This window comes from Cantharellus anzutake, assembly GCF_015039405.1.
Source record: "Cantharellus anzutake strain C23 chromosome Unknown EI90scaffold_19, whole genome shotgun sequence".
NCBI classification, from domain to species: domain Eukaryota; kingdom Fungi; phylum Basidiomycota; class Agaricomycetes; order Cantharellales; family Hydnaceae; genus Cantharellus; species Cantharellus anzutake.
This window is the reverse complement of record NW_024066969.1, coordinates 1,046,324-1,071,407: the sequence shown is the minus strand read 5'-3', so window position 1 is coordinate 1,071,407 and position 25,084 is coordinate 1,046,324. Positions and strand designations below refer to the sequence as shown.

General features: G+C 50.9%; 2 protein-coding genes across 2 annotated transcripts; both read left to right on the top strand.

Moving 5' to 3' along the window:
• Positions 1-4,184: 4,184 nt before the first annotated feature.
• EI90DRAFT_3122609 (uncharacterized protein) lies at positions 4,185-5,728 on the top strand (the record flags this gene model as incomplete). The annotated part of the gene is made up of 3 exons (XM_039063528.1): positions 4,185-4,340; positions 5,201-5,446; positions 5,501-5,728. 3 exons carry the CDS (start codon positions 4,185-4,187, stop codon positions 5,726-5,728), a joined length of 630 nt encoding a protein of 209 aa, XP_038917149.1.
• Positions 5,729-12,585: 6,857 nt separating this feature from the next.
• Positions 12,586-12,856, top strand: EI90DRAFT_3122607 (uncharacterized protein; the record flags this gene model as incomplete). Its single annotated transcript, XM_039063527.1, has 2 exons — positions 12,586-12,606; positions 12,665-12,856. 2 exons carry the CDS (start codon positions 12,586-12,588, stop codon positions 12,854-12,856), a joined length of 213 nt encoding a protein of 70 aa, XP_038917148.1.
• Positions 12,857-25,084: the final 12,228 nt, after the last annotated feature.

The following is a 25,084-nucleotide window of genomic DNA, read 5'->3' as shown; positions in this document are numbered from 1 at the left end:
GGTCAAGAGTTTGACTCAATGGTGTTTCCCAAAGGAGGAGTGAAGGGCCAAGGCCCGAGGAAGAAAGGAGGTTGGGAGTGGGGAATGGCTAGCTGACTGAACAGAAAGGAAGCAGCAGCCCAAATAGGAATGAGGAATAGCGGAAATGAATAGGACAATGCAATAGTTGCAAGGTCCAAAGTAAGTCCAGAAAGTCTGAAAGTTAAACTCCAGAATATTGGCAAAGGTATAAATGGAATGAGCTAACCAATACAATGGGTATAAGTGGAGGTGGGGTCAAAGTCCGAGGTTGGAGCTGAGACCGGAGGTTCCAGAGATGGAGACACAAACAGGATTCCGGAGCGGAGGTCCGGAGTTGGGAGTGTAGGTGTTGCATGCTTGTCTGGAAGGTGTCGAGGTTGAGGTTGGACCCAGAATGTTCTGGAGTCGGACCGAAGGTGATGTCAGAGCTGGAGCTCTTGGGAGTCAGCAAGGAGAGGGTGACAGAAGGGAAGTAGGGCTCCGGAGTAAGTTTCGGAGTTCTGGGAGCCTGGAGTGGAGGTTGGGATTGTATGGATATGACAAGAACAATAGGAATTCTAGGCACAGTCTGAATGCAGCAGGGCCACAGTCAAGTGCAATAAAACTACAGCATGAAAAATTCATGTTTTATTCAGTTTGAGGAAAATGTACTATACATAAATCTTGTAAATACAAGGTAGAGCGTGAAAATGGAAGCCAACCTAAGGAGTATAAAAGGAGATCCTTTCTGCAACTTTATGCCCCCTTAGAGAAGTAAGAAAATAGAGTTTTATTTTTCTCAAGCATTTCTGGTTATCACTCCAGTGCAAAAAAGTGAATATACAGTTAAGATTGCCACTGTAGTAAAAGGCAGAAATGAAGGAGGGAAATATTAAGTAAACATTTCTAAGGAGCGCTGGTTAACACTCCAGATTTCAAAAAGTGTAAACAAAACAATTATATCACTACTGTTAAAACAAGCAATAAAAATATAATAAAATAAGAGGAGGCCAAGGGACACTTCAGACACAATCTAAGACCATCCATGGGATAAATCTTTGAAAATTTCACTAAGTGGAAGATTCATTTCAGGTTTAAAATTCAATTTCAGCAGTCCTACACAGAATTACACCTAGGTAATTGAAAAATTATGCTAAGGGAACAGCTCAACAGGGTTTGATTCACCTGTAAGTCATTTTTAAGAGACTTTTAGACTAACCCATAAACCATATTTAGCCAAAACACTTGGATTAGTACTAAATTTAACCAGATTTGCTAGTACACCTAGACAGACCAGAGGTGGTGTGGAGCTCTGAGGGTGATGGGGTGTTGAAGGGACTCGGGTTCAGCAACTTGGAACAGAGTGCTGCACCCAATATGTTCTCGTTGTCCCCATTTGTCAGGGGAGCTGGCGATGGAGGAACCGAGGCCACTGTCAGAGACCAGATTCGAGACGAAGGAATGTCTCCATAACGGAGGGCTTCGGCCTCAGTGACTTCTGCCAAGAGCGCTGTGCCTAGTGACACGTCCGTGCCCTAACTTACTGACTGGCAATTAGAACCTAGGGGGGTAACTCTAGTTGATTTTTCTACTGGGGCGTAACCTATGTACAAGTGGGATATATATATGGTTACAGCGGAGACGGTTCCGCAATTGGCGGAGCCAAACGGAGCGGAGCTAACGGGGTTTAACCATTAGCCGACTGAATATTACCGACGAGTCGGTTCGCGGGGTTAGCGGAAAGGCAGGCGATAACCCAGAAACGGAAAGGAGGGATAAGCCCGAAGGTGGACTCTGCAGGGCAGGCGAGTGTATTGCCCAGTGGAGGCGGGGGTGCGCTAGCGGACGTCGGAGCTGTCCGGAAGTCTTCGGGGCTCCGTACTTAGGGAGGCGTAGGTAATCAATTGAAATGAGGGGGTGGTGACCATCGAGGGGTACCGAGAGGATTGCGGAATAACGGGGGCTCCGAGGTTAGTGAGGGAGGAGCGGAGTTGGAACGGAGGAATCGGAGGGACCGGAAGTCGATGGCCGGGGATGGATATGACAGCCACCAGCAGAAGGGGGCTGGAGGACCCCCCTCACTACTTAACGGAGGAGGTGTTAGCAAGGGTCAATTGTTCATCACGCAATTCATTGGGTGTTATACCAAGGCATCTCTGGGAGCGCCTGTTACTCAGTTCTTCGGAGCAGCAGACAAGTGGGATGCGATAGACGTCCTGGAAGAGGTTTTGGAGGGCTGAAGACTGTTTATATTATAACTGGGAAAACTATTTACTAGAGGGGTACACATGTACATATAGCAGAAACAATTGGATCCGAAGGTAAACAAAGGTTACCAAGGGGAAGGGGAAGTAAATAAAAGAAGTCCACAAGACAAATAGGAATAGGCAAAAAGCCCGAATTACATCTGAGGTTTTGTGGAGTGAGAGAAATAAAAGCCAACTGAATGGCAAGGTCTGAAAGTGTCTATGAACAAGCAGGGAACTAAGAGAAGGATGTCTGGAAAGGTCCGGCGCCCGGAAGTTGTAGTCCAGAAGATTGGGGTTGTAGAAAATATCAAATGATAAAACAATAAGATTATCAAGACCGGAGGTAAGATAGGAATGAGGAGGTACCGGAGGTGAGGAGGTACCGGAGGTGAGGAGACCGGAGGTAGGAAGGAGGATGGAATGACAAGTTGGGATTCATCAACAACGAGCAAGCCCATCTCCTTCGAACAAGGGGTCCGGGGAGGTGGAGGTATGGTGGTAGAGGTCTGGAGGTGCTGCAGATGTAGGTGGGTAGCAGAGTGGGAGAGAGTTGGAGGAGGAGGTAGTCCTAGGGTCGTTGGCATCAACCAGAGGCAGTGGAGAGAGATTGGGAGGGCTGGTGGAGGTCATAGGAGTCGTGTAAGGATAGAGTGGAGGGAGGCAGAAGATCCAGGATATGACACTCCCCATCCAAACTAAAGAACCAGGGAACAGATTGGCAGTGGTCTTGTTTGAACCTCCCAACTGTCCTTCCTTCATTCTCTCCTTCAGCACACTCCCATCCCCACTAAGGACATGCAAGTTTGCCTTCAGACCACCACCTCCATTCCCTTTCTGGGTTGTTGCCCACTATCCCCATAACCTGAGTCATGGGTAACATTCAGTTGACTAACCCTTGACCCTGTTATGTCGGCTCCACCCAGCTCCACCCAGCTCCTGCCATTTATGGGCCCCTGCCTAGACTTCCCATGTATCTATATATACCATACTTGTAGATACTGGAACCCTCAGTCAGATAATCAACAAGAGTTTCCCCCTTTTTAGAAGACTCTTCCATCTGTAAGTTGGGGCACCAACACACTGCTTGGCACAGTGCTCCTGGGTAGAGTTGCTGAGGCTGAAGCCCTCTGAACCTTGAGTCATATTGTCCCCTTCAGACTCTGGTTTCTGACAGTATTATCTGACTCCCTGACAGCACACATCTTGTATGGCACCAAAGGTCTTCCACACTTGTTCTCAACTATGTACATTAGTCCCTGACTCAAACTCCCCACCACCCAACCTCTCACAGCCTGGTCCCAGTCAACTAGTGAGAGATTCAGCTGAGTTTCATAGTTTTTCTAACTTCAACAACCATCTCTCCTGTCATATCCATACTCAGCCATCGACTTCCACTACCTCCGAACTCTCCGGACTACCCCCGCTCCTTCCTCACTAACCTCGGAGCTCCCATATTCCGCAACCACCTCTGCTTCTCTTCAATGGTCACCACCCCCTCTTTTCAATATATTACCTATGCCTCCCTAAGTACGGAGCCCCAAGGTTTCCAGACAGCTCTGACGTCCGCTAGTGCACTCCCACCTCCGCTGGGCAATTCACTCACTTGCCCTGCAAGCCCACCTTCGGGCCTATCCCTCCTTTCTGTTTCTGGGTTATCGCCTACCATTCCGCTAACCCCATAACCTGGCTTGTCGGTAATATTCAATCAGCTAATGTTTAACTCCGTTAGCTCCGCTCCGCTCAGCCCCGCCATTTATGGGCCAGCCCTCGTTGTAACTATATATACTCAACTTGTACATAGGTTACACCTCAGTAATAAAATCGACTAGAGTTTACCCCCTTTTAGTTCTGGTTGCCAGTTAGTAAGTTAGGGCACAGATGTGTTACTTGGCACAGTGCTCCTGGCATAAGTCGCTGAGGCCAAAGCCCTCTGCCATGGAGACCTTCCTTCGTCTCGATCTGGTCTCTGACATCTCCTCAACTCCAATCATGCACCTTCCTAGGGACCATTCATCTGTTGTAGACCCCAACTTCGGAGACAACACCAAGCACCCTGTTGACCCAGTCAACTTTGATGGACTTGATCCCAAGGTCTGTCATATCCCGGAATCCCGACCCCGCGCACTCCCACCACATCACACCTTCCTAACAACTTCACCATCCCCTACACCTTGCCTCCCCACTCTCCAAGTCACCTTCCCTCCTGACTGTCTCAGCTCCGGTCTGGTTGCGGCACACCGAACCTTGGCCACTCCCATCCCGGAACCTCGGTCCCGAGTCGGAACATTCGGAGATCCCGGATTTGCTCCGATATCCTGACGGACCTCCGACATCCCGTGACATGCCCTTAAACCCTTCCTCCACCCATTTCATTTATTTGAGTCACCCAACATCCTTCGGATACGCAACTCCGCTTTCAGAGCTACTTGCATCCTTCGGTGATCTCCCTCACGTTATCACTTATTAGTCATCTCCCATTCTTAGCACGACTACCTTCTTACTACCATTCAGTCGGCTAACCCCCTTTATCCATTTGTCTTCCCCATTCATTTTCCGGCCTCCAACTCCGCCCTCCTTGGCCCGACACCTCGGTTCCCCGTTTTAGATATCGTTCGGAACCTTTCGGTGTTTTCCCCATTTTGTCATTTCGGGCTTTGACTAAAGTCCTCCCCATTCTCCTTTATAAATACACGTAGATTAGAACCTGTAGTTCCTTAGTTCTAATCTCGACTAAAATGCCACCCAAAGTCCCTCTGAGTGATTCCTGTCCCTGTTCTACAAGACACCTCAGACATAAGAAATACAAGGACTAACTGAGACGTAACGGAGGCACAGCGCTCCCTCCGAGTCGCTGAGGCCGCGTCCTTCTTAGAGCCTCTTGTACCATCCAGCAGAACCGGGCTCCCTGAGAAGCTTCGGTTCACTACCGGAGCCCTCGGAGCCCCCTCTAGTTGAGCCCCGCCTGCATTCGGACTCACGCATTTACCCCCTCTTCCACAACCTCCGGGGTTTTTAACAAGGTCCCTGACTTCACCAACCCACCTCCAGACAATCCACCCATCCCCATTGCCCCAGACATTGATGTGGCTGAGCCTATCCCCAATGTAGCCATCACCCAATTGGCTCAAGCTATTGCCAGGCTGGCCTGCCATGCCAGTCGTCCACCTCCCCCACCATCTTCTGCTCTCCAGACTAAGGTCTGTGAGCCCAAACAGTTTGACAGAACCAAACCCTGCAAACTTTTGGTCCAGTGTGAACTGAACTTTCAAGACCACCCTCTTGCTTTCGCTAGTGACCATGCCAAGGTCATCTTCGCACAGTCCTACCTCAAGGGCATGGTGCTTGACTGGTTCAAGCCAGACCTACTGTTTGACCAAAACCCACTTCTTCATCCACATTGGATGAACACCTATCAAGAGTTTGTGAGTTTGTTGACAACAAGGACAATGTTCAAAATGAGCATGAAGGATGGCCAGTAACGACCAAGACGAGTTTGATAGCTCATTGGAAAGGGAGAGATCGATTCTCAACGCACGCAAAATTTCATAGTAAAAGATTCACACATCATGAAGATATTCACCAGACAGTAAAGCAACATTGGAGTCAAAGCTCAGGGAAAAACCGACATTCATGAAGAATCCATATTAGAAACACCCAACGAAATTTACATGAAAAATATGATAAATCAAGTTCTAGCACTACGCAAGTTTCAAGCCAATCGGCCCAGCTGTTGTGAAGTTATAACAGTGACAGGAATCAAGGTATTCCACACTATGTCAAAAGACATGTGAGGGTGGTGATGCCACCATGGTGTGAGGCTTGGAGAGGCCATGCATGCTTCTTTATTTCTTGTTCAATTGATTTATCTTGTATATACATTTTGTTTAAGTTATTGTAACAGTGTGCTTTTCCATACTTGTCCATTATTTACCAAGCTGCATGTGTATGCCAACTATGGTGTACATCAAACTCATGTATATAAAGTGGTGTGGGGTGTCAAAACGGCTCTTCAGCCAAACTATTCCCCCATTGAAATATATAGCTGATTATAGCTATACTCTTGACAGACTGGGAATAAGGCAATCCACACAAGTGAGCTACATGCTTTGGGTGGATACCACCCATGATTACTATCAATCTTACACATGGGAACTGAGATCTGCACTTCAGGAGATCCCGAGACCAGTTTCTGCCCAAATATGGAAACCTCTGATCAAACAAAGCACAGTAGATGCAAAAAACACCTTAGAACACAACAAAAGATTCTATAATAAATCATGAGAGCCCATATTAAGGTAACAAACATCCATGCATACAATAAAGCTGAAATAATTAGACCCAAACATTGCCTGCATACAAAAACACATGGGAACAACACATGTGATTGCTGACAGTGTGCACAAACTTTTGCTATCTTGGCAAATATTGAGAATTAGAGTATGACCTTGGTATCAATAGAAAGGTCGGAATTATTGGTGTAAAGAACACAAGAAACCATCCAGAAATGAGTGAGATATAGGGAAATGATGCTAGACAAGCTGGAAGTCAACTTCTAGAGGCTTCAAACTCCAAATGAAAATTCATAAAAATATGCTATCAATGCCCACAACTTACAGCAAGCTGAAGAAAAAATCAGCACATCTAATTTTACAGCACATATTGGGATCAACTCAGTGAAGGACAATTTAGGGAAATGATGGGTGCCCATCAGTGTGTCCCAATGGGACCCACTTCACTCAGACCAAATATGGCAGGCCCTTTGACCATGTTCACTGCAATCACCATCATGGGTAAACACCTCAAAGCCCCAGCTAAAGACGTCCTCATTACAATGTCTGAGACTATGAGTGTATCACAAATCTCAGTGGCAACACAAGTGCCTGTGCACACAGTCCAACACATTCTTGCGAACCCAGAAAGGCACCATTGTGGACCACTTGCTGAAACTTGTGGCTGGCATCGTGCTCTGGATATTCATGCTATCAATGTACCATTTCTTCATATAAACCTTGACTGTATTCCCTAACTCCTACCATAGTTTAAAATCGAAATGAAACCCGACCTTATGTGCATGTACTATTATGATAAGCCAGCAACAATATGTCACTGACATCCTCACACGATTCAGGCTGGAAAAAGCATGACCAATGAGTACCCCAATGGCCGCAAATTTGAAACTTGAAAAGTTAAACTCACCAGAAATTGATCAAACACTTTACCAATCGATGCTTGGGTCACTAATGTATGCAGTGATCAGTACCTGCCTGGATATTTCTTTCGCTGTCGGACCATTATCTCAACATGCTGTGGCTCCTGGACAACAACACCTATCCACTATTAAGTGGGTGTATGTCACGGCCGTGCATTCCGGCCCGCTCCCCACCCATCCCGATGCCGCCCGAGCCCATTCCCGCTATGCGAGCGTGAGCGCAAGCCCCGACCTCAGCCCTATCTTCCCTGAGGACTCCCTGCTCACTCCCCTGCTTGCCCCTAGGCTCCCCTGCACCTGGCCAACTCCCCCACAGCCACACCGACCTTCCCGCCCTGAGTCCGCCTCTGGCACCGTGCCCAGCGCGACTCCTCTACCCCACCCACTCGGCCCCTACAGGGCCGCTACCATTCCCGCACCCAACCCCGGCCCAACTCCGAGTCCGGCGCTGCTATGATACCATCGCCACTATTGTGGCCCTACGCTCTTTCCTTTATTTATCTGTTATTGTTTGTTTTGACCCTCGGTCATTGCCGGCTGCTATGCGGCCAACCCCGCTCCTTATTCTTGTTTGCGTCCGGACCCTTCGGCCTCCGGCCCGGGTCCGCTTCCATTCATTTCTTCCTCCTATATATATCCTGTATGATACTTTATTGTACCTTAGCTCTAATATCGATGTGACCACGACCCCTAAGTCCTGACCCCAACAAGGCAACCCCAGTGAGTCCGAAATGAGGGCCAAGAGACAGCTAGGGGGCACAGCACTCCCTTTAGAGTTGCTGAGGCCAAATGCCCTACCCCCAGGCCTTGTTCGCGGCATCACGGCCATCACGGCCTATAGCGGCCCGCAACGGCGACCCTCGGTGCCGACCCCGGACCAGTGTCTAACAGTGTACCGATATCTGAATGGGACATGCAACTCAGTCTTGACATTCAATGCAAAGAGGTTGAAAGAGGGGGTATGGGGATATTCTGATGCCAATTGGGCTGGAGATCCTAGCACAAGGAGATCAGTGTCAGGTTATTGCTTTATTTTCGGTGGTGCCACAATAGCATGGTCTTCAAAGAAGCAACCAACAATCGCTTTATCAAGCACAAGGCTGAGTACATGGCCACAACACATGCTGGAAAAGAAGCTACATACCTTGACAACCTATTCAATGATTCTGGGATGTTTTCCGATGAAATCCCAGTCAAAATCTTCATTGAAAACCAATCAGCACTTGCTATTGCCAAAAATCCTGTGTTCCACACTTTGTCATATCCATACAATCCCGACCCCCACTCCGGGCTCCTGGAACTCCGAACCTGACTTCCAGAGTCCTACCCTACTGCTGTCCGTTCCGATATTCACCTTCGGACCTGACACCACACCTCCCCTCACCCCTCATGCCACCTCCACCCTCCTGTCCTTCTCCTACCCTATCTCTGTCTGCTCCGATACTCATCTCGGAACGAACATCACCCCTTCCATCACCTCCTCCTTGCCGACTTCCAAGAGGTTACCCCACCTCCGGCTCCAACACCACCTTTGGTCCGACTCTGGAACATTCCAGGTCTGACCTCAACCTCGACACCTCCCAATGAGCATGCAACACCTATGCTCCCAACTCCAGACCTCCGCTCCGGAATTGTCACGACCCGGCGTTCCCCGGGGCCAGACGACCTCCTCCCTGACCCTCTCCCACGCCCAAACACTCCCCGCACACTCCGCTCGCCGCCCATCGCCGTCTAACCACTTCCCGCCACCTCTCCACAACCCCTCTCTTGATTGTCGTTGAACGACCTAGCGGCGCAGAGCGCCGCGACCTGTTGTCCCATGTTTCGCTGCACCTTGTTACCTCGCGGCGAAGGTCATGCTTGACCTTCGCTGTCTTGAACACGTGCTCTTTGTTTGTTTTCCTCCTTCTTTTCTCCGCCCGCAATCTCCGCGAGATCTGGCGACTTGTTCCCTGTTCAGTTCCCTAGCGCTTATATACAGCTTGTAACTAATGCTTGTACTGTAGTTCGAAATCAACTAGAATTACCCCCTAAAGCTTACCTCTGTCCCCGTGAGACCTCCGACCTTCTGAAGTATCGGGACCGCGTCGAGAATGAGGCGCAACGCTCCTCCTAGAGTCATTGAAGCCGAAATCCCGGCTCACTCGCCTAAGTAGCCTCGGCCGCGAGATCGGTGGGGTTTATCCCTCGCTAAAGCTCGGTCGGGTGTAGGACGCCTTTACCACTAGCGGGCAACGCTCGGTTGCCTATGGCTACCCTCGGCGAACCTTCGCACGGTTCTGACAGGAATCCCGGTTGTGTCTCTGTCTCTGGAACCTCCGGTCTTAGCTCCGACCTCGGACTTTGACCCCACCTCCGCTTATACCCATTGTATTGGTTAGCTCATTCCATTTAATTATGTTTGCCAATATTCCGGAGTTTAACTTCCGAGTTCGGACTTTCCGGACTTACGTCGGACCTTGCAACTATTGCATTGCTCCATTCAATTCCGCTATTCTCCCTCATTCCTATTTGGGCTGCTGCTTCCTTTCTATTCAGTCAGCTGGCCATTCCCCACTCCCATCCTCCTTCCTTCCTCCTTGGGCCTTGGCCCTTCACTCCTCCTTTGGGAAACACCATTGAGTCAAACCCTTGACCCTCAGTGTTGTTCCTCCTTCCAGCTCCCTTTGTCTGCTTTCAGAGTACCCTTGCTCCTTTTGATTCCGGACCCCTCCTTATATACAATGTACATAGTAACTTGTAACCTCAGTCCGAAATCGACTGGATTTCCCCCCAAGAGACTTCCCCTCTGCTAGATCCGAAATTAGGGACCCCTAGGACAACCAGCAATGGCACAGCGCTCTGCATGAGTTGCTGAGGCCAAGGTCCTTCCACGCTAAGTCTCTGATTCCACTCTGGAGTCGTCCGAATCTGCCTGTTCTAACACACTTGAACAAAACATATTGATGTGCAACAACATTGGATCCACGAGAAAATCGAGAATGGTATCTTGGAGCTTTAATATATTCCTACAGCCAATCAGGTTGTGGACATATTCACCAAAGTGCTGCCACAGGTAAAATATGCGAAGTTTAGATCAGAGTTGGGTCTAAGGTAAAGTCAACATGCATTGAGTGGGCATGTTGGAGTAACAACGACCCATGACTTACCAACCAACCTCACATGATCCTTCTTTCTTCTGTATTCACCTCATGACATTGTGTATATAATTGTATATACTGTTTTGCTGAATTTCCTTTTCCCCCTCAGTTCTTCATTCATGGAGACTGAGCTTCCACATTAGCCCTCCTATTAGTGAGCTGCTTTTCTTCCCTATTGCTGGCTATGCACAGAAAAGGAGAAGTCCCCTTAAGCTTCACTGTAAGTTAACCATATACTTGCAAGATATTAGGGACCAATCATTTCCTAGCTGGAATTGACCAGCATGCCTGCATAAATTACCTGTAAGGGGTTGGTGTAGGTTCCAACCCCAGTTCTCCTCAATCCTCAGGTTGTCAATAAAGTTGAGCTGTATGGAGCTTTAATTATCAATGATGGGGAGGAAAAGGAGTTCTGTTCCTTTTCCCAAATTCCCACGTTATTGTATATACATTGTTTATACATGTTTAAATCGAGACAAATATACAATAAGATAATGAATAAAGGGTGGGGTTACCACTCCTTACATTACAGCAACAGGATATCGATAGGAAGTACCCTGACCAGGCAGAAGAAGCAAATGTGTTCTACGATAGAATTCTGATAAATTGTGGATGTCATATCCATCCCTGGCCATCGACTTCCACTCCCTCCGACCCCTCCGGTCTACCTCTGCTCCTTCTTCACTAACCTTGGAGCTCCCGTATTCCGCAATCACCTCAGTACCCCTCAATGGTCACCACCCCCTCTTTTCAATTTATTACCTACATGTTAGATACTGATCCGGGGTCGGGCACCGAAGGTCGCCGATGCGGACCGCTAAGGGCCGCGATGGCCGTGATGCCTCAGACAAGGCCCGAGGGTAGGGCATTTGGCCTCAGCAACTCTAAAGGGAGTGCTGTGCCCCCTAGTTGTCTCTTGGCCCTCATTTCGAACTTACTGGGGCTGCCTTGTTGGGGTCAGGGCTTGGGGTCGTGGTCAAGTTGATATTAGAGCTAAGGTACTATAATGTAGTATACAGGATATATATATGAAGGTGGAATGAATAGAAGCGGACCCGGGCCGAAGGCCGAAGGGTCCGGAAGCAATTAGGAACAAAGAGCGGGGTTGGCCGCACCGCGGCCGGCAATGACCGAGGGTCAAAACAAACAATAACAGATAAATAAACGAAGGGGTGTAGGGCTGCGATAGCGGCGATGGTATCATAGCGGAGTAGGCGATGTCGCGGAGTCACGCTAGGTCGGTACCAGAGGCAGACTCGGGGCAGGGAGGTCGGTGTGGCTGTGGGGGAGTCGGCCAGGTGCAGGGGAGCCTAGGGGCAAGCGGGGAAGTGAGCAGGGGGTCCTCAGGGAGGATAGGGCTGAGGTCGGGGCTCGCGCTCACGCTCGCATAGCGGTAACGGGCTCGGGCGGCATCGGGGCGGGCGGCTAACGGGCCGGAATGCACGGCCGTGACACTACACCTCCCTAAGTATGGAGCCCCGAAGGCCTCCGGACAGCTCCGACGTCCGCTAGCGCACTCCCGCCTCCGCTGGGCAATACACTCACTTGCCCTGCAAGCCCACCTTTGGGCCTATCCCTCCTTTCCGTTTCTGGGTTATCGCCTACCATTCCGTTAACCCCGTAACCCGACTCGTCGGTAATATTCAATCGGCTAATGTCTAACCCCATTAGCTCCGCTCCACTTGGCTCCGCCATTTGCAGGCCTGCCCTCGTTGTAACTATATATATACTCAACTTGTACATAGGTTACACAGTAATAAAATCGACTAGAGTTTACCCCCTTCAGTTCTGGTTGCCAGTTTAGTAAGTTAGGGCACAGACGTGTTACTTGGCACAGGGCTCCTGGCATAAGTCACTGAGGCTGAAGCCCTCCGCCATGGAGACACTCCTTCGTCTCAACCTGGTCTCTGACAGTGGGGACCTTGTTTTATTGAAGGATGAGAGGGAGGCTCAACCAAATGAAGGCCTTTATCTGTTGCAGTAAATAATGGGACAATATGCTGCTCAGGTATAGTACAGAATCCAGTAACTATCACAATTGATTGTACTGAAATTTTTGCTGATAGCTTGCTGCCCTCGGCTCCATTCATCCTGTTGGGGTGGCATTAGTGGGGTTCATAGCAGATGACAAGCTTGCCCCTCAGGATTCAACTATCGCATTTATGAGCTCACCAATGATTGCAGAAATGGTCAAAGCTATGGGCCTACCCCTCACAGAGGATAGTGCCTTGGCCATGGGGAAGTTCCTAGTACAATGAGATAAGGCATTCAGGTACAAGGTTTATGCAGGAAAGGCACAAATAACTTACTCATATCCTTCCAGCCCATATCAACCCAATGCCATTAAACAGAGGTATGAGTGATTTGTCTCCTAGCTGAAATAGGTGCAGAACCTTCCTTCAACATCTTGGGGAACCCTGATAAATCCACCAGTGAGGTGTTTGGTGCCTCAAGTCTCATGAAGACCATCATGATGCATATGAAGCAAAGTGTCCATTTCAGTGATGATTGCAAATGACATGGATGTCCACACACCTGAATTAAAAAGGAAGGAAGGCCTTGCCTTTGCAGATGAAACCTACATGTAAGGCCTGGATAGGCTGCACATGCTTCTTCCTCTTCATTTCTTGTTCATTAACATTATCTTGTATATACATTTTGACTAAGTTATTGTAATAGTGTGCTTTCACACACTTGTCTACTATTTACCAAGCTGCAGGTATATGCTGACTTTGGTGTACACTAACTCATGTATATAAAGTGGTGTGGGGTGTAGAAAGGCTTTTTAGCCTATTGTCAGGGCTCAGTCCTCGCTCGAGGACAGCCCAGCCTCAGGGCTGGGTGTGTGCAATGTTCCGGGTGCCTGGGTGCTAGACCCTGTCCTCAGCTCCTGAAGGGACTAAGCAGGGATTGAGCTGAGAAGAAGGGTAAGTTTCCCTATTCCCCGCTTGGCTGCTATAAAAGGGAAATGTACTGTACAGTTCATAATGTGACTATGGGTAGAAGCCGAGCATGTTCCCATGACTCGGAAAAGGTGTCACATGGGTTAAGGTGAGTTGCTCACCTTGACCCATGTGATTTTTCCTGTGGGTTTGCATGTGGGCTGTGGTTGAGAGAGATATGTAAAGATGGGAAAATGAGGGAAGTGGGGGATGTCAGGGATGGTGGTTCTCTGGGGTTGTATGGTCAGGTGCAGTTGCCCTGACACCTACTCCCCCATTGAAATTACAGCTTGTTACAGCATAATCTTTTGACAGACTGGGAATAAGGCAACCAACATGAGTGAGCTACATGCTTCAGGTAGATACTACCCATGATTACAACCTTACAGTTTTTTATGCTCAGTGAGTGTGAGGTCTCAGTGGGTAGCTCAGCACACAGAGCCATAAGTGATACAAAGATGTGTATTTTACGGTGTGTGTAAGCAGTTAACCGGAGGTTGCCGCTTACCCACGTGACTATATGTATCTTGTAATTACATATGGCTCAGGGTTCAGGGCTATTGCCCTGACATTCTCCCCCCTTGCATTGCATTTGCGATTGTCATGTCCATCCCCAGCCGTCGACTTCCGGTCCCTCCGATCCCTCCGGTCTAACTCCGCTCCTTCCTCACTAACCTTGGAGCTCCTGTATTCCTCAATCCTCTCGGCACCCCTCGATGGTCACCACCCCCTCCTTTCAATTTATTACCTACGCCTCCCTAAGTACAAAGCCCCGAAGACTTCCGGACAGCTCCGATGTTACGGGGATGGGGGAAATTCCCCATTCCTCGATCCGTTCTTATAGTGGGATGAGTGAGGTCATATCTGGTCTGTACCATAACAGGATATGTAATCGATGAGTGATCCCAGTCTTGCCTGGGGGTGGACGATCGAGTTCCCATCGATCGCGATTGGTGATGTAGTGAGCTATTAAGGGATTGATGGTAGGCAGTCGGAGATGCCAGGACGGACGGGTCAGCCACGGGTACTTGGCGCTCCTCAAGGGAGCGTACCGTGTGCGAGGTCGCGACTTGTGAGATGGGTGAGAACTTCATATAGTTGCCATCGGGTACTTGGCGTTCACAGTGCGAACGTGCCGGTAGCAGGTTGATATCATAAGCGTGCAATGAGGATTGACTAGCAGGGCCTTCGGTGACTTGGCGTTCCCAAAGGGAATGTACCGTTGGCGGGGAGACATGATGACTGGCGAAGGAGGGAACAGACAGTGGATGGGCGGCGACTTGGCGTTCGTGTAGCGAACGTGCCGGCATCACGGGAAGGTGGGCCTCAAGGTATTCACAATCTCCATGATCGTGAGGTGACGTCGTATGTTGAGTACTGGGGGGAGAGCGGGGTGATGAAGACCCATAGGGTACAGATTCAATAGGACAATACACATGTTGAGAGTCTTCGACTCTCGACCTCGAGTTCTCACGGCGAGGGCCGTTAGAGGACTCGATATAACCAGACTTATAAGACATATTGAGAGTTGTACAGTCACACGGGTTCAGTTGAGTCACAGGGAGGGTTGTTACAGAAGACGGTACACGAGACAGTTGTAGAGCAGTTGTTAGTTAGCGGGAACCGCCTTCGGCGGTTTCCGTACAAGACACGTGACTATCTACAAATGGTAAGGTCGCGGGAAATCCTGCGAAACACAAACAACCTCGGCCAGCACCAAAACCCCAATGGGGAAAGCTTTGCACGAGGGGGGGGGAAAGGGGTAGAACGGGTAAGGAGGATAGGGTATCGGGATAGAGGACGGAAGGGAGAAAGAGGAGAGGAGCGATAGAGAGGGGAAGTCTTTGACCATGTGACGGATATGGTCGTTGGAGACTCCGTATCCGTAACATCCGACGTCCGCTAGCGCACTCCCGTCTCCGCTGGGCAATACACTCACCTGCCCTGCAGAGCCCACCTTCGGGCCTATCCCTCCTTTCCGTTTCTGGGTTATTGCCTGCCTTTCCGCTAAACCCCACGACCCGACTCGTTGGTAATATTCAGTCGGCTAATGTTTAACCCCATTAGCTCCGCTCCGTTCGGCTCCGCCATTTGCGGACCTGTCTTCGCTGTAACCATATATATATCCAACTTGTACATAGGTTACACTCCAGTAATAAAATCAACTAGAGTTACCCCCCTTCGGTTCTGATTGCCAGTCAGTAAGTTAGGGCACGGACGTGTCACTAGGCACAGCGCTCTTGGCATAAGTCGCTGAGGCCAAAGCCCTCCATCACGGAGACTCTCCCTCATCTCGAATCTGGTCTCTGACAGCGATGCATACAAGGTTAATGATGAAGAGAATAAAATTAAAAAAAATTGGGTTACATTGAGTTTGAGATTATCAATGAGTGTTTTATTGTTGCCACTTTAAAGTGGGCGATTTGTACATGTCAGTGAAAAAATTGAGGGGATAAATCAGTGTGGGGCCGTCACTTTGAAGTGAACGCCGATACATGGGTATCGCAGAGAGGAAAGTAATGAAGAGAAGGAGTTTTTTGAAAATGAATTTCGACCCAAAGATTGTATGTTGTGTTCCTGCTCACTTGTTCCATGAGGATTTGTGTGTAATTGGTGTTTACACACGAGTGGTGGTGGATGTGGGTTTTTTTCGGCGAAGTAGAGATTTCCGCAATTGTTACTTGCAGTTCCTTGCATACGATATTGTGTGCAGGGCCTTGAGTTGGGGGAAGGTGTTTTCATGGGCGCCTCAATGGCATATTACTGTGTCACTTTCCCTTTCCTCAAGGGTAGAGTTATTGCCCTGGAGGAGGGTTTTCCTCTGGGTTGTTCATCTGGACATCCTGTTAGAGACTGGAGCGAGATGAAGGAGTTGTCTCCATGGCAGAGGGCTTCAGCCTCAGCGACTCAGGCCAGGAGCGCTGTGCCAAGTTACACATCTGTGCCCTAATTTACTTACTGGCAACGAGAACTAAAAAGGGGGATCAACTCTAGTCGATTTTATCACTAGGGTGTAACCTATCTACAAGTTATGTATATATAGTTACAGCGAGGGTGGGCCCATGAATACCAGGACCAAGCGGAGCAGAGCTAATGGGGATAGATGTTAGCTGACTGAATATTACCAACGAGTTGGGTTGCAGGTTTAGCGGAATGACAGGTTATAACCCACAAGTGGAAAGGAGGGATAGGCCTGAAGGTAGACTTGCAGGGCAAGCAAGTGAATTGCCCAGCGGAGGCGGGAATGTGCTACCGGACATCAGAGCTGTCCGGAGAGCTTCGGGGCTCCGTACTTAGGGAGGTGTAGGTAATATATTGAATTGGAGAGGTGGTGACCATCGGGGGGGTCGGAGGTGATTGCAGAAACCAGAGGCTCCAAGGTTAGTGGTGGAGGAGCAGAGGTAATCCAGAGGAGCAGAGGTGGTTGAGGGTGATGGCCATGGATGGATATGACACATCCGATTGCTGTGTTGGATGCGATGATGTAGCCTGGGCTACATTGTCGAGCTGTGGGCTCGACGGTGTCAGAGACCGGGTCGAGACGAAGGAGTGTCTCCGTGATGGAGGGCTTCGGCCTCAGTGACTTATGCCAGGAGCGCTGTGCCTAGTAAACATGTCCATGCCCTAACTTACTAACTGGCCACCAGAACTGAAGAGGGTAAACTCTAGTCGATTTTATTACTGGAGTGTAACCTATGTACAAGTGTAGTATATATAGTTACAGCGAGGGCGGGTCCGCAAATGGCAGAGCCGAGCGGAGTGGAGCTAACGGGGTTTAGACATTAGCTGATTGAATATTACCAACAAGTCGGGTTACGGGGTTAGCGGAAAGGCAGGCGATAACCCAGAAACGGAAAGGAGGGATAGGCCCGAAGGTGGGCTTGCAGGGCAAGCAAGTGTATTGCCCAGCGGAGGCAGGAGTGCGCTAGCGGACGTCGGAGCTGTCCGGAAGCCTTCGGGGCTCCGTACTTAGGGAGGCATAGGTAATAATTGAAAGGAGGGGGTGGTGACCATCGAGGGGTACCGAGGGGATTGCAGAATATGGGAGCTCTGAGGTTAGTGAGGAAGGAGCGGAAGTGGAACGGAGGGATCAGAGGGATTGGAAGTTGATGACCAGGGATGGATATGACAGATGGAGTGGGCGCTCCCTGGGTGGGAGCGGGTTGTTGCATTCCTGAGCTACTTGGCTCAGGTGTAGAGTACAGTAGGTCTACTGTTCTTCCCATGGGGAAGGGTGGTCGCTGGCCTGGTTGTCCAGCGTGGAGACTTGCATCTCTTTCCCGGTATTTGGAAGCTTTCGCTTCCCACTCCACAGTTCTTGTGGCACATTCCTCAAGGGTCCTGAGTGGTTTGAACTGGGACTTTATATAGGCAGCTTTGCCTAGACTTTCCCAGAAGATTTTTCCCTTGGTCTCTGGGGAATTGTACTCCTCCATGAGTCTTGCAATACCCGGGAGTCCCAAGAAGTATTTCTCGGTTTCCTTTGCTTTTTCACGAAGGACTCTATGTACCTTGCCGCTTTTGAAGGCGGCTTCGGCCTGTTCATACCAGTGTATGAATTCTTTTCCACTCACGCTTGTCCACCAAGTGTATGCGGCATCATGCGCCGCTTCTGACCCCACTATTCTCCTCATGGGGAAGTTGGGGTTGTTTGTTACATCAACTGGAGCTTCGACTTTGCCAAACTTGTTGAGTTCAGCGGTCTCGTATGGCATGTGGACACTTCCCTGCAGGGTAGCTTGCCCATAGGGTGCTGAGGTACTCAGCGGCTCGCCGCCTCTGGCAGTGGTCCCCATTTTGGGGTCTGCCATCGGTTGCCTACCACTCTCCCTCTTCCCCTTGCCATGGGTTTGCCTTTCTGAGGGTGGGCCCTTATGCAACCCAGACAGGGTCGCCTGCCCACAGGGTGGCGGGATAGTCGATGCCCCGGCACCGTATCCCCTCCCCCTGACCTGGGAGTCCCCCATCATGATGGGTTTTGTCATATCCGTGCATACCCGACCCCGACCCGACTTCCGGACCTCCACCCTCTTCACCTCCGGAGTCATAACCTACCGCTGCCGTTCCGATACTCACCTTCGGTCCTGGCAACACACCTACTACTCCGCTCCCCCTTCACAACACCTCCACCCTCCCGTTATCCTCCTACGCTTCCCCCGTCCGCTCCGATACTCACCTTCGGACCTGACTACTCTCCTTTCCGCCACTCTCTCCTCCCTCCGTTACTCCTCCACCACCCTTCCGCCAAGTTACGACCTTCTACCATTGTTCCGTACTTCGCACTCGGACACCGCTCGTACCTTACTCCGAGCCTCCGTCATAGTCCCTACCTCGGACTTTGACTCCACCTCGGCCTTAGTCCATTGCATTGGTGACCTCATACTACGTAAACACCATTGCCAATATTCCTCGGACTTCCAACCCCGCCTCCGTAACCTCCGTAACCTCCGCAACCCCCGAGCTTCGTGGACCGCCTTCAGCACTCTCGCCGCCTGTAATGTATTTCTCGCATTTTCCCTTCATCCCTATTTGGACTACTGCTTCCTTCTATTCTAGCCAGTTAGTCATCATCCCCACTTCCCCTCATCCTCCTGCCCCTCTGGGCCTCGCCCTCTCTACCTCCTTTCGGACGTATCACAGGTCTTGCCCTATGACCTTCGGTACCGCTCTGCTCCCTCTACCCTTTGTTCCCGTTCGGACGTCTTCGTTCCGATTCGGTCACCCTTTGTTCTCTTTGTGCTTTTGCCCCTTCCATTATATATATCGGCGCTTGTACATACTCGTCTTGGTTTCAGTCCGAAATCGACCTGAAATGCCCCCAAGAGACTTCCTGCTCACCTACTGTGAAATTAAGGACCAAATGGACAAACAGCAATGGCACAGCGCTCCACTTGAGTCGCTGAGGCCAAGGTCCCTCCACGCTAAGTCTCCGATTCCACTCCGGAGTCGTCCGTTTCCGCCCATTCTAACAGGTTTGGCAGTGAGGTCTGCCAGTGCACATGACTCTTTGAGCTCGCATTTTAGTAACTCACTCTCCCTCTTTTGGAGATTGACTTCTCTCTCTGTGTCTTTCAGATGCCCTCGCCATCTCTTCATGCTCTATTATACTTGCGCCTCCAATGGGCGCAATTATCGCAGGTGTCACAGCCGTGCATTCCGGCCCGTTAGCCGCCCGTCCCGATGCCGCCCGAGCCCATTCCCGCTATGCAAGCGCAAGCGCAAGCCCTGACCTCAGCCCTATCCTCCCTGAGGACTCCCTGCTCACTCCCCCGCTTTCCCCTAGGCTCCCCTGCACCTGGCCGACTCCCCCACTGCCACACCAACCTTCCTACCCCAAGTCCGCCTCCGGCACCGTGCCCAGCGCGACTCCTCTACCCCGCCCACTTGGCCCCTACAGGGCCGCTATCATCCCCGTGCCCGACTCCGGCCCAACTCCGAGTCCAGCGCCGCTACGATACCATCGCCGCTATCGCGGCCCTACGCTCTTTCCTTTATTTATCTGTTATTGTTTGTTTTGACCCTCGGTCATTGCCGGCCACTATGTGGCCAACCCCGCTCCTTCTTCTTGTTTGCTTCCGGACCCTTCGGCCTCCGGCCCGGGTCCGCTTCCATTCATTTCTTCTTCCTATATATATCCTGTATGATACTTTATTGTACCTTAGCTCTAATATCGATGTGACCACGACCCCTAAGTCCTGACCCCAACAAGGCAACCCCAGTGAGTCTGAAATGAGGGCCAAGAGACAGCTAGGGGGCACAGCACTCCCTTTAGAGTTGCTGAGGCCGAATGCCCTACCCTCGGGCCTTGTCTATGGCATCACGGCCATCGCGGCCAATAGCGGCCTGCATTGGCGACCTTCGGTGCCGACTCCGGACCAGTGTCTAACAGCAGGCACCATCTGACGCCCTTGAGTTATCAGACCGTGCCCATTTGGACGGCCTGGACAAGGAGCCACTGTCGCTCCCTCATCTCCCTCCTACGAGGGACTTCATCTCCTTCAGCTCCTGATGGAGTTGACCTGTCTGAGCAGCTACCGCTGATGCGATAGCTGATTCCCAGCCTGCATTTGGCTGGGGTGTTGTTGGACCTGGGCCAAATTGGCCGATCCAGGGGGTGATTTGGCCAGGGAAGTTCCCTGGGGAGTATGCCTGGGGCTGCAGCAGCAAATGCTGCCCCTGGAATGGCGCTTGTTGCACCATTGGTGCAATTTGCACCGCATAAGGTTGGAAGCCTCTTTGAGGAGGCTGGGGGTATGCGGTGCCTGTTGGCAACACAGATGGTTGTTGGTTTGCGGCACTCATTTGTGCTGCGTGCATCATGTAGTCCATGGCACTTATCTGCACCTGGTGTTGTTGTTGTTCTGGGGAGTCTTGCTCCCTGAGTTGTCATATCTCGATGTCTGGCAGCTTGTTTGGATCAAATAAAGGGTTGCCTCCCCCAGAGAACGACATTTTCGTCGTTTTGTTTCTTGTGGTGGTGGGAGGGGTTTAGGTTCTTGCATGTGTGGGATTTGCCACAAGTGTGTGTGGTTTTACACGAGGTAGGTTACTCCTAGCCCATGTGATGTCTAGCACATGGTGTGGCTGTCTGGGCGAGTTGCTTGCCCATAATTTTCCCATGCTCTTGGCTGTGGGCAATCGCTCCTCAGCTTTACTTCTTCCGCCTCCATTTTTGGGGGTGTAGTGATGCTGAGAGTTCCCTATCTTCTTTGATAGGGAGGTTTTCTGGTTCCCTCACATTTTGTAATGTGAGGTACTCATCCAGGTGGACAAGGTCGTTACAATTTCCTACGGGTTCCCATGTGGTGTCCCCTAGCTCCCATTTAACCTTAAACCAGAGTTTGTTGTAACGGGTCTATCGCCTAGACTTGAGACAGAGAGAAGGGGGAGGGTGGTAGTGTGCGCGGGTGTGGTTCGTGGGGCCGGGTTTTGGTCCTGGGGCACTACCAGGTCTGCAAAAACCTCAAACAAACACTCACCTACGTCTCTCTTGGACGTCAAGGCTGAGTATTATGATGAGAGGGGTCTTAGACGTAAGCAACTAGCTCAGGGGAAACGTTATGGTCATGGATGGTGTCTTTGCCACTTGGATGTAACTTCTGCTTGTCCCTTCACGGGTCTATTCTGTACTAACTTGTTATGTACAAGCTGTTATCTAGTTTATATATGTTTGAAATGGAATGAATGGCATGGGGGAATGTAAACGGGCCGTTGGGCAACCGTAAATGATGAATATCCAATTGGGAACAAAGAAACAATAAAAGAAAAATGAATGAATGGGGAATATGTGATAATGGGTCCGAAATGGAAATTGTAAAGGTTAACTCCGCAACACTTCGCCACAGCGCCCGCCTATCCCGATAGCAACCTCCTCGTCTCCAGCTTTCCAACGAGCCCCTATTCGTCCCATTTGGTGCAGTAGTTCTTGAGATGTGGCCATTGACAGGTGCTGTCAAGACCACATGAGACTCTACTCCATGCTGAACCATCCGAGTGTGGGGTTGCCATTCTGGGAAATGCTCCGTGGGTGAGGAAGGAAGGTAGAGCATCACTATTGGGTGGAAAAACAGCTGGGTTGTGTGTGTGGGTATGGAGGTCTGGAGAGGGGGTGAAATTGGCAGCGTGGTTGGGCGTGGGAATTTTGCTTGGGGTTGTCGGGAATGATGGGGAAAATATGGAAGAATATGGAGTGAGTGTATGGAGTGTTGGATAGTGATAGAATGAGCATAGGGAGCATCAGCGGATATGTAGTGCATGTTGGTGGTCAAATTCTGCAGAATCCGACTTTTTGCGGTGCACGGAGTTGTCCCCACAACAATGGCTGTGCATGGCCATCCTTCTCCCATGCTCTTTGTTTGTTTTGTTCCTTCTTAAAGCTGCCCGCAATCTCTGTGAGATCTGGCGACTTATTCCTATTAATTCCGTTACACTTAAATACTGGTTGTACACTACCTCGTACTTTAGTTCAAAAATCAACTAGGGTTACCCCCTTGTGCTCCCTGTCTGACCCAGTCGCACCCTCTGTCCTCTGAAATATTGGGGCCACATCAAGTACAAGGTGCAACGCTCACAAACGAGTCGTTGAAGCCAAAACCCCGCTTCACTGCGATTGTCACCCCCGCCCTTAACGGGCTGTTATGCTGGAGTAGCGGACCTTAACGGTCACCAACGGCAAGTCATGGTAACGTTTTTCCCACGCCCTGACAGTATGAACAAATACGCATGGATCCAGATGACATCCATAGGACGACATTCTCTACACCCCACAGGGTGTACAACTGTCAGGGCACAGCCCTTGACCCCACTCACCCTCAGACACCCTCACCCTTTCCCTAACCACCCTCTCCCCACATTTCCCCATTCCCCCTATCCTTCCCCCCACTGTTTCACACAATGACACATGTGCGCGAACCCATGGGAACGTTCTGGGCAAGCGACTCGCCCAGAAATGTACAGCCACAACCGTGGGAACATTCTGGGCGAGCTGCTCGCCCAGAACGTTCCCACGGGTCACACCCATTATGGAAAGTCGGCAGCAAGCGGGAACTGTATAGTTCCTAGGGTCCTTTTGTGTCGGCCTCACAGGGGGCTGAGAAGCTTACCCTTCTTCTCAGCTCATTCCCTGTGAAGGCTGAGGCTAGTCCCCTCAGCGACTTCGAGGAGTTAGCAGCTGGGGAGAGTACCCCAGCTTCCACACCCAGCCTTGCCCTCTGGCCACTCCCAGCTGGGGTCCGGATCCTGACAACAACTCAAACATGATGCAGCAAGGAGACTGCAACGCTCCCTGTACTTTCCAGCGCGCATTGACCTGGGAACTACAAGGAGAAGTAGGCAGAGGCTGAAGGAGAGAACGAAGGAAGGTCAGTTGGGAGGTTCAAATGAGACCACCACCAAGCTGTTCCCTGGTTCTTTAGTGTCAGGGACGCGTCCGGGGTAGAGGGGGTCCGGATGTATCGCCCGGCAGAAGGGCCCTCGCGGGGTGCAAACCGGGCGTGCGTACTGGTGGGTCCGGGAAGGGACAGCAGTCCCTGGCCACTTAGACTGAAGTGGAGAATGTGTTATTGTTATTAAAAGGGAAGACTATACTACTTACCTGAAGTGAAGAATGTGAGAAGAAGGTTACTTCTTCGGTTCCCACTTCAGGTACATTTATGTACATGCGGCTTGAGTCACATGACGAGTGCCATGTCACCCTCAGAGACAGCTGCAGGCATCCGGGCATCCCTGCAGGGGATCCCGAGAGCATCCGCTGCATGCGCGCATGCTGGGCACAGCGGGGAGCTGTCCGGGGTGTGTGGGCCGGACGGGTCAATAGTACATTGATACAAAGGAAGGTGGTCTGTGTAGATAGAAGGAAATAAACAAGAAAAGGAAGATGAGAGGAATGAGATAAAGAAGGGGGAAGAAAGAGAGAAAGGAAAGGGGAGGAGAGACAGAGGAAGGAGGAGGGAGAGGGTTGGACAGCGGGGAGCGGGTGTGGTGTGGCCGGGTGGGTCCGGGTGGACCCGGGTCAGGCGGGTGTGCCCTGACATCACCCCCTCCTTAAGCCGCTTCGCCTCGAAGCGGCCAGGGGGTTCGTTCTCTCCCTTCCTGGGGCGTGGGGGTGTGTTTGGTGGAACTCCTCGATCCGGTCAGGGGCATGGATTAGTTGGTCTCGGGGGAGCCATTCATTCTCTGAGTTCGGCCAACCCACGAACTTTACTAAATACCAGAGCTTCCGGCGTAACCACTTAGAGTCCAGTATTTTTTCCACTTCATATTCCTCCTCTCCATCTACGAGTTCTGGGCCCGGGCAGGGGTCGGGGGTCGTTCTGCGATCTCGTCCGGGCGGTAGGGTCTTACGTTCGTCACAGATACGACTGGGTGAATTCCCTTTTGCCGTGCGGTGAGCTGGAGCTTGACGGCAGCCGGGGAGACGACCTTGACAACTTTGAAGGGGCCTAGCCACTTATGGTCTAGCTTCTTGGTCGGGCGGTCAGTCGTATAGTTTTGGGCGCTGAGCCAGACTCGGTCACCCTCCTGGTACTTGGGGGCTGTCTCTCGACCTCGGTCGTAGTAGCGGGCCATCTCGTCCGCTGCGTGCTCCAGGGCCGCCTTCGCCTCTTCCTGCATCTTCATCATCCTGGACGAGAAGGCGTCGGCGGCTTCTACCTTGGACGTACGTGTGGGCTCCGTCCCCATCCTGGGATGCTGCCGGTGTCAAGCTCAAAGGGGGTTCGACGGGTGGATGAGTGGACGCGGTTGTTGTAGGCAAATTCTGCCAGTGGGAGCCAGTCCGCCCAGTCTCCTGGCGGTGGTTGACGAACACCCGAAGGATAGGCCTCGATTTCCTGGTTAACCCGCTCTGTCTGTCCGTCAGTCTGGGGGTGGTAGGGCGTTGAGGGGTTAGCTTGACCCCCAGGAGATCTGCAAGTTCTTTCGAGAAGTGCGAGACGAGGGCGCTCCCTCTGTCGCTAAGGATCTCTTCCGGGAGCCCGTGGTGCTTCCAGACGTGCTCTAGGAAGAGCCGGGCGATACCAGCCGAGTCCACGGATGTCACGGTGG